The sequence below is a fragment of the Vombatus ursinus genome, unplaced genomic scaffold (genome assembly GCF_900497805.2).
Source record: "Vombatus ursinus unplaced genomic scaffold, bare-nosed wombat genome assembly UNPS02014863.1, whole genome shotgun sequence".
Classification (NCBI taxonomy): Eukaryota; Metazoa; Chordata; class Mammalia; order Diprotodontia; family Vombatidae; genus Vombatus; species Vombatus ursinus.
The window spans coordinates 24,814,084-24,824,254 of record NW_020954641.1 but is presented as its reverse complement, the minus strand read 5'-3'; the positions used below and the strand labels follow the sequence as shown (position 1 = coordinate 24,824,254).

General features: G+C 41.1%; 1 protein-coding gene across 1 annotated transcript; it reads right to left on the bottom strand.

Moving 5' to 3' along the window:
* Positions 1–2,398: 2,398 nt before the first annotated feature.
* On the bottom strand, positions 2,399–9,499 carry MED7 (mediator complex subunit 7). Its single transcript, XM_027842011.1, has 2 exons — positions 9,422–9,499; positions 2,399–6,379 (listed from the first exon to the last, which is right to left on the bottom strand). Exon 2 carries the CDS (start codon positions 6,359–6,361, stop codon positions 5,663–5,665), a length of 699 nt encoding a protein of 232 aa, XP_027697812.1. The 5' UTR covers positions 6,362–6,379; positions 9,422–9,499; the 3' UTR covers positions 2,399–5,662.
* Between the last annotated feature and the right edge of the window lie 672 nt (positions 9,500–10,171).

The following is a 10,171-nucleotide window of genomic DNA, read 5'->3' as shown; positions in this document are numbered from 1 at the left end:
TTATTAATGCTATTATTATTATTATTATCCTTGATTCCTCATTCTCCCTTGTTCCACATAGTCAATTGCCAAATCTTGTCAATTCTGCTTCTATATCCTTCACACAGGTTACCTTTCTCTACTCAGGCTGCTATCACCCTAGTTCAGGCACTCATCACCTCTTAACCTGGAATATTTCAATTATCTCCTAATTAGTCTTCCTGCTCCAAGTTTCTCTCCACCCCTCACCTCCAATACACATCCAGGAAGCTTCCAAAGGGGCATTTCAACTATGTCACTCTCCTGCTCAGGAAACTCCATTGATTTCTTATTTCCTCTAAGATCAAATATTAGCTCCTGTCAGGCATTTATAGCCACTTCACAGTCAGCCTCTTATCTACCTTTCCAATCTTATCATACTTACTTCTCTTCACATATTCTATGGTCCCACCAAATGAACTTCTTGCTGTACAGGACGGGGTCGTCTGGAATGAATTCACAGACTCAAGCATTCTTTAAGCGAAGGTGGCAAAGACTTATTGTTACACTTTTCAGCAGGCAAGGATTCTTAAGGAACCTGTGAGAAGACTGAGGATGGAGCTAGGGTTTATATGGAAAAGGGCATGGTAAAGGAATGCCAGGGGTACTGATTAGGTAATCCAAAGGTCCAGGTGTCTTTGGGAGCTATGGATGGGAACGTACAGGGAGTATACCAGACAGGGAGGGAGATGACAGAGGTATAGATCTTGGGAGTCTGGCAGGAGGAAGAGTCCTTGAGCCAGCCAAGGACAAAATTCCTTGGGCTGGGCGAGGCATCCCTCTCTCTCTCTGTCTTGATGAGAGAATGCGCTGCAACAAGGGAAAGCTTTCTCACAAGACAGGAACTTACTAAGGAATTGGGAGGCTTCCAGAGACATGATCTGAGGGTTGGGGCCTGAGCAGCCCAGCACTCTCTCACTCAGCTTTGTGCAGCTGCAGCAGGGATAGAGATAAGGGTCTTGCTGGCGCCCACGCATGAGTAATCGCTAGGTACAGTGTCTTTGGGCTGGGGAGTGATTGTCAGAGACAGTGTTTCTAAGAGTAGGGAGAAATTAGGGTCCAAGTACAAGCACAAGCACCCCATCATTCCCCACATATAATACTCCATCTCCTACTCCATGCTGTTGTATAGACTGTCTCCCGTGCCTAGGATGTACTTCCTTTTTTTTATATCTTAGGGGATAGAGTTCTACAAATGTAATTATTGAGTCAAAAGGTACATTCAGTTTTGTAATTCTTATTGCATGTTGCCATATTGCTCTTCAAAATGTTTATGCAAGTCATAACTCTATCAAAAATGTGCTACAGTACCAGTTGTCCCACAGTCCAGCCAACAATGGACTTAGTATTTATAAACCAATCCAAGTAATGCTAGTTGGCATCATTTTTGCTGTTTCTGTCCCCTGTGTCAGAAACACCCTGATAAATTTTTAGTATTGGCTTAATATAGAATTTAACAAAGCAACAAAAGTTACTTCAGATAAATGTTAGTACAACCACCGAAAATTTCTGTCCATTATAATTAAGTACTGAAAGCAATATTTAATTAGATAAAATGTCTTCCTGGTCTTCAGAGAGCTCACAGTCTAGTATGGGGATAAATCATCAACAGAAACAGCTATAATACACGATTTCAATCAACAGATATTTTTTAAAATAAAGTTTTTTGATATCTTTTTTTTACATTGCTTAAATTTCCTTCTATATCCCTTCTCCCCTTCCTCCCAGAGACCACCCCAAATAACACAGAATATTTTTAAAAGAAAAAAGACAAAAAGAGAATCAGCAAAAATTATCAATATAATCAAAAAGCCCCTTAATAAAATACAATGAATGTTCTACACTTGCGCACCTCCTACCTCTACAGAGGACCACAGGAAGGCCTTTTCTCATATCTCTTCTTTGGGGCCACGATTTCAATAAGTATTTATTAAGTGCTTTCTATGTGCAGGGCGCTGGGCTAAGCACTAGGGGCAATAAGAAAAAACCAACCTCTTTATCCTCATGGAATTTGCATTCTAATGAGGAAGACACATGTACATAAATAGATATTTAGAAGATAAATATATAGTATTAATATAGTTAGCATTTACATAGCACTTGAAGGATTGCAAAGTACTTTACACATGATCTCTTATTCAATCCCCACAACAATACTACAATGTAGGTATGATTATCATCTCCATTTTACAGATGAAAACACTGAGGCTGAGAGGTCACACAGCTAGTGTCTGCGATAGTATTTGATCTATCCACTGCCCCACCTGACCACATCAATGCAGAGTACATACAAAGTAACCAAAGAAGGAAAAGCACTAATGTTGAGGATTAGAATTGGGAGAGCTGGTTCAGGTGTGAAAGAATTCACTTAGACCTTCTCTGTAACCATTGGGAGCTTTATTGATGCAAAAGCAGGGGGCTAGCTCTAGAAAGAGAGCTAGCAAATTTTACAGAGGGATAGGGGTCTACTTTATCTTACAAGATATCTTACATGACACAGAATGAGGAAGATGGATGGCAGAATAAGGACTCGGGATAAGGAAGATGGGAAATTTTATGACTCAGGATGAGGGAGACAAGGAAGTTTTATGGTCCAGGATAGGGGGGAAGTTTTATGGTATCTCAAGATAAGGGAAAGAGACTCTACGACGCCTTCAAGTTCCGGAGGGGTCTCACAAGGAGCTGGAAAAACAACTGTTAATTAAAATTTGTTTCTTTAAAAAGCTTTTAGCTTTTAGGGCACTATATGTCTTCTACTTCACTAACAGCTGGGGCCTCCAGGAAAGGCCTCCTCCTACAGGTGATTTTTGAGCTGAGTCTTGAAGAAAGCAAGGGAAATTGGAGGTGGAAGTGAGGAGAGAGAAAACTCCAGGCATGGGGACCACTGGTGAAAAAGAAGAGATGGAAGACATAGCATCATAGGTGAGGAACAGCAAGCAGACCGGTATGTCTGGACCACAGAGTGTATGGAGGGGAGAAACGTGTAAGAAATCTGGAAGAATAAGAAGAGACCATGTTGTGAAGAGCTTTAAATGCCAAATAGAGGAATTTGAGTTTATATTTGATTCTGGAGAAAATAAGGTTATTGAGCAGGGAATAACCCAGTATCACATGAAAAGTACATTAAGAGAGTTTTAAAATAGAGTGCTATGCGAGATGGGAGAGAGAACATTACTGCTAATATTCCAGGCACCAAGGGAAAGTTGGGGAAAATCATTGAGATGTGGCTGGTCAGGGAGGCAAGTGGGTAATTCAGCTTGGCTAGAACACACAACGCATGGAGGGAAGCAACAGGAGGTGAGGCTGAAAAGGGAAGGTAATAGTATAATGTGGAGGGTTTTGAATATTAGAAAGGGGAGTTTAAACTTCACTAGGGAGGAAATAGGGAGCCACTGAAGATTTTTGAGGAGAGTACATGACCAGATTATTCTAGCATTATGAGAAACCGACTGGAGGGGGAAAGGGTGGAGGTGGGAAAGCCTGACAGGAGGTAAAGGAAGTAAAGCAGCTCGAAGATAATGTGGGCTTGTGCTTGAGACGTGGCAGAGGAAATTGGGAGCATGAGTTGCATTAGAGGGATATGTTAAAGTTGCAATCAACTGGACCTGGTGACTGATTTGATAGGGGAGGAAAGAGTTGGGGGAAAAAGCTTGGAAAGCTACTTACTGCCTCCCAAGGCAGACCATCTCACTTTGGGACAACTCTTAATCATTAAGAATTTTTTTCCAACATCAAGCCTCAATTTGTCTCTTTACAAATTATACTCATTGCTTTTGACTCTCCAAGGCCAAATGGAACAATTTGACAACTTTAGAAGACAGTGCCACTATTATCTCCATTTTACAGATGAGGAACAGGCATAAAGAAGTGTGTGTAAGAATATTAAGGTCTATCAGGGACCATCATTTCCCAGTCTGCCCAACTTCTACATATTTATTAAATTTATTATGCAGCCCCCAAACCTTTTTATATACAAATGAGACTCCTGTTGACCTGCCTCCCTCCCTTGGCAGTACTAAGACTCAGTGCCCTCAATCCCTTGTCCCACCACACAGAGCTATGTGCTCCGTACTTGGAGCCCTTTGCACATGGTGGCATGAAAAAATCTGCTAGAGGTGGGCATGGTTCCTGAAGCCCATTGTCCAGTTATTCGTGACATGTTACTTGATTTCAGACTTCAATCCTCGTTCTATTCCATCTTACCCAGATGAAGAGTTTAGTGTGGAAGCCCAGTCTGGCCCTGATGAGGGGGGACCAAAATCATTTCAGTTACATTACAGCCTCCTGAGGTACCTCTCATCCTACCTGCTCCTTCTGTACTAATATCATCTGACCCCAGGCCCTGGACCAGTCCTCCCTTCCCAGACCACCCAAGTCCTATATTTGGTCTGGGTGTTGGGAGACTTTCCTCCTCCACATTTGGGACTGCAGGAATTGGAATAAGAGATTAGAAGAGAGGTCTGTGTTTTTATTGCTTTGTATTGTAATATACATGAGTTTTTATTGAATTTCAACAACTTTGGGGGAAATAATGCCGATGCCTTTTAGCTTTCAAATTCTACTTGTATGCAATACTGGAGTGCAATATTATCAGAATGTGTTGTAAAACTGGAAAAAATCTGGAAGCTACTTTGTTGCAGGAAATTTCTAGCTTCCTAATTTCGTTTACTTTTTCAGAGCAGTTGAAATGCATCCAGTACCGAGTAGCTAATATTACAATTTACAAATTCTTACTTTTCTTCCTGGGTGCCCACTATTTTGCGATTTTACTTTAAGAAGGCAAGAAGAGATAAAACTCAATTTTACTCTGACAAAAAAGTAAAACCTAAAGCTCAGTTAAAATCATGTTTTTAGATTACTTCAGCCACCCCAGTCAACCATGAATATATCTGAACTTTTAGTATTCATTATCATATTAATGGATTTATAAGTGGTTTTATATTCACAAAGTACTATCATAACAGCTATTTCTAGGTTCACAGAGATAACAGAACTCGAAATTCTTTCAAATCGTGAATCTGACACACAAAAGACCAAAGAGGGGAAAAAAGAGGTCTGAATTCAGTCCACTCAAGTTTTTTTTTCTTGGGAAAGTTATTCCAAATTGTATAGTTTTAAAATAAATATTTGCTTCATGATACTTTACTGATTAAATTTTTATGAATACAAACTACAAATAACTTGAAAAAACTTTACTCAAATTATGATTAAACTCACTTTAAAATTATTTAAATGTTAATTACAAACTCTAACATGCTATGGGGCATTTTCTCTGGCTCAAAATATAACCTTATTTGTGCATGTCCAACAAAAATAAAAATGAAAAGAAGAGAACTGATTGCAACCTAACTTAGATATATTTAGTTCTCTTCAGTAAAGTGTCAACTGCACTCTATTTTTAAAAAGTAAATCTGTGGATTCAGCTTAAGCCATTAGGCAACACTTCACCTGTTTTGTTCACTAGTTGTTAAGAACTTATGTTTGAAAAAAAAATTCCCACCTTATAAATGTATAAGGTCATGATCAGACAAATTTATATTTCTATACAAGTTTCAAGAGTATCAAGCAAGACAATGCCATACAATTTTTGGATACATAACCCCACCCCACCCCCAAAAGTTTGTACAACAAAATTTAAAAGACTTCATGGCCTTTCATTCATTTCATCAATTAAGATACACAAAGCAGCATCTTTCTCTATAATCTGGTCTCTTCTGTGACTAGAATTTTCTCGATGCTCATTTTGTCCAATACAATTTTTGCTGTCATCAGTATCCATTGGCTCAGTTTTTAACCTCATTCCTCCTTCTGTATGAGGCAAATCATCTGGTAAAGAAGCCAGGCAATTCTGGATCATTTCAATAACTCGTTCCAAGTGCTTCTGAAATCTTTCTGCTGTTTCAAGGCGCTGCCTTTTCTGTACCTCCATCATGACTCTGAGCGTCTCCCTTGCTTGGTGGGGTCGGTATTCATTTATAAGATGATGCACATGGACAAAAAGCAGCTTTAGGTCTTCTAGCTTTTCCTCTCGTTTTATGCTTCCAGGACTCCTAATCAAAATATCTAGAAGATCTAAAAAGTTAATAAGAATAGACATATTGAGTTTTCTTAGTTCTTTCTTATGATCAAACTGCATAGGGTGAAGTCGTTCAATGCCCTGACTTTCCAAAGGGCGGATGATAAGGTCATCACACTGGAACTGATTGCCAAACATCATATAACTGTCCTTTATTGGAGGTGGAGGCTTAGGAGCTAGACCTTTCCGGATGTTTTCATCTGTATATTCCTTGATGTACTGCATTGGTGGTGGAGGGAGTGCACTCACTTGCTGAGGTTCACCCATTTTGAAAGATCCAAGTACCTACGAATATGTAACAAAGATCAGATCAGAGTCACAAACTACTTACTGTCTCAACAGAGAAGAATAAAATGTGACAGAGATATCAATGCAAATAATTTCTTTTGGCCTTTTTTTTGGAAGCATGGGGACCAGAAGAAAGAATCTTTCATTACCAGATGTTCCTTGTGTACAAAAGGGAAGGAGTGGTTGAAAAAGTAGGGGCTTTCTTCCCGGGTTCCTTTTTTAACCAGCCATTCTTCGATGCTCAACACTCCTGGGCCAATTTTTTTTAACTCCACTACCCTGTCTAAAATAGTCCACTAAACAACTGAAATGGCAAGGATGGATTCAATTTGAAGTAGAATGACAGGCAAACTCTATCAACATTGACACAATCTTCTCCTTCATTTTCCCAAAGTATTTCTTAATCAAAAGGCTCCAAGGCCACAATTTAAGGTATTATTATATGAGTGAAAGAGTCGAGCAAGAGTCCCAATTAGGATTCATTCATTAAACACATATTGAGCCCCTTATTCTGAACAAGATAGCCCTTCTCCAATATGTACTTATTAGTACCTATAATATGTCAGACACATTGCTTGGTGCTAGGGGTACAGAGATATAATCTCTGCCCTCAAAGGGCTTATTTATACTTTCTAACAGGAAAATACAAGGTATATATAATTTAGGGATAGGTAAGAAGAGAGAAAAAGGTACTACCAGCTGCAGATACCAGGAAAGGTCTCATGTAGAAGATGGTGACTGAACTGAACTCTGAAGGAAACTAGGGATTCTATGAAGCAGAGTGAGAAGGCAGTACATTCCAGGTATGAAGACACAAGATGGAAGATGGAACAGAAAGTAAGCCAGTGTAGGGACTATAAAGTATGTAAACAGAGGTAATAAGTTTGGAAAGGTAGGCTGGAGTCAGATTACAAAGAGTTTTAAATTCCAAAGAGAGAAGTTTGGATTTGATCCTAGGGGCAATAAGGGGCCAAATGAAGCTTGAGCAGGGGAGTGATATGATCTCCACTTTAAGAATATCCCTTTGACAGTTGTGTAAAGAATGAATTGGAAAGGGGGAAGATATTTGAGGCAAGAAAACTAATTAGCAAGCTATTATAATCATTCAGGTAAGACAGAATGAACTGCTGAACTAATGATAGGCCAGATGAGAAAAGGGATGGATCTGAGAGATGTGTAAAGAGGGAAAAAACAAAGCAAAACAACTGACTAGATGCGAAAAGGCAACTCAGAATCATAGATTCATACATCTAGAACTGTAAGAGATTTGAGAGGCCATCTTCAGAGCCATCTAGGCCAATCTCCTCATTTTATAGATAGAATAAAGCCAAGAAAGTGAAGTGATTTATCAAAGAGCATATTGAGGCAATGAAGTGTTGAGAATAACTAAGAGGTTGTGAACCTTATGATTGGTGGTACCTTCAACAAAAATAGGGAAGCAAGTTAAGTTTGGGGAAAGATAAAGAATTCTGTTCTGGATATATTTAGTTTGAGGTGCCTATAGAATAATATCCAAGTTAGAAATGTCCGATAACCAGCTGGTAATTCTAGAATAAAGAATTCTAGAGAAGTTCCCTGACAGCAAAGGATTTTCTTTTTTTTTTTTTGTCTCTGTATCACACTAGCATCTGGTGATTAGTTCAGTGCTTCGAACATAAAAGGCTCTTAATGATCTCCTGTCAGGTATATTATAACGGGACTTCGGGGAATGAGTTGGACTAGATAGCCACTGAGGCCACCAGGTCCAAAGTTGAAATTTTCTTGAATCAAAATCAATCAAAATCCTAGTAATATATGAATTCGTATATGTGTATATGAAAAGGAAATAATGGAAGTTATGAAAAGAAGGAATCATTATTTTTTGTTTTTTTTTTTTTTTAGGATGGGGGAAAGGGATGAAGGTGGCTTTGAATGAGGATACAGAGGATAATATAGTGCTAGCTTGTGCTGGTTCAGCCTATGTAACTTGAAGAGTAGAGGCAGTGGACTCACTATTAGAATACACAGGTTCAAGGCCCTGGACTGCCACCTACCATTTGTGAGTCTTCACTCACCACAGCTCCTTATGACTACAAGGTAATGGCCTGAAAGCATCCTCAACCAGGATGATAAATTTTCTCACTGTCCCAAAAATAACATACCAATTCTAGTTCCCCTCATCTAGAATTCCTTGTCTCCTTACCAATTAGCCAAATAAATCCTATCTAGATAGAGTCTTACCTCTAAACGACAAGACAGGGCATAGTGGTAAAACCACTACCTTGCAAATTAAAAACAAACAAAAAACCTCCTAGGTTGTAATCCCAATTGTGCCTGTGTGATTTTAAAAAAAGTTGCTTTAAATATCACGAAGCTAAAGTTTCATACATAAAATAAGGGTTTTTGCAGTCAAGAGAATTAAACAGTTTTCATATCCTACAGCCACGGCTTTTCCAAAGACTGTCTCTCAAGGAGGGAGACACACACACACACACAACTATACATAAACAAGAGATGCACGGGGGGAAATGGTGCTGATCGGCAGCGGGAAAGCATTCGCATTAAAAGGCAGGGGGCAAGGCTCGCCGTGCAAGGTGGAGTTTAGATAGATCCGAGGGCCAGCACGCAAGGATGAGGAGGGGCAGCACTGCGGGCACGGGGAGTGAAAACGCACAAGATCACAAAACCTTCTAGGAGCCTCACTTTCCTCAGCTGGCCAGGAGAGACAAACCCCCAGGAAGGGGGGTGGGACACACCTCCCACGCACCGTCTACCGCTCCCAGAGGCCTCGGGGAGGCCGGCCTGCCTCCCACGGGGAGGGGCCGGGACCCCCGCCCCAGCAGGGGGCCGCGGAGGGGCGGGTAAACTGGCGGGAGGGGCGGGGATTTGTTTACAGGAGAGGGAAGGGGCGAGCACCCCGAGGGTCCTCCCAACAGCCAGGAGCCCGCGGCAAAACCGGTCCTTTCCCCGGCCGCCGCCCCTGGAAACCCAGCCGAGGAATCCCCCGGGAGAAAAAAAACGTGCCGAGATCCCACATCCCAAACCGAAATTGGCACTCACCTCCCACTACGCCAAGCAGTCTCTAGACCGTCGCGGATAAACCGCGTCTATGGCCGCCGACTTCCGGCCGCCTTAGCCAGGAAGAAGGGGGGGGCCCCTCCCCGTGCCCTTGATGGAGCGCCTTCTGATTGGCTGCCGGGGCCGTCCGTTAAAGCACTAACCCTCCCCACACACTTTCTGTTTAGGAGCGGGCTCTGCTCGCGGCTTGCCGCGCTCTTACGCTTGCGCATGCTCTCTGTGACTTTTGCGGGGCTTTGAGAGTTCTTTAGGGGCATTTTTCCAGTGAGAGGCGAATAAGAAACGTTCTGTCAAAAGTCACAGCTGATGTCGCTGCTCGTATTTAAAATCAGGAAGAAAAATAATTGGGGAATAATGGGAAGGTGATACTTTAAAAAAAATTCTCTAACAGTAATTGTTCATGTAGCTCTCAAGCTTGGTATGCACTTGACACACATCAAACTCCTTTGAATTCTATTGAGACCCGTGAGAGGCGGGTCCAGCAGCCACTATTCTCCCCATTTTATGGATGAGAGATCAAAGTCAGAAAAATTAAGTGAGTTGCCAGTGTTCACACATTTGGTGCCAAAGGCAGAATTAGACCGCAGCTTTTTGACTCAGAAATTCGACAGTCCTATGAATTAAAGTTATACTCAGCTCTCAGAATGGGCTCCTATAGATAGGTTGAGGTCTGAGAGGTTGAGACCCCTCAAAGACCAGAGTACAGGACAGGGTCGTCTGGAATGAATTCAC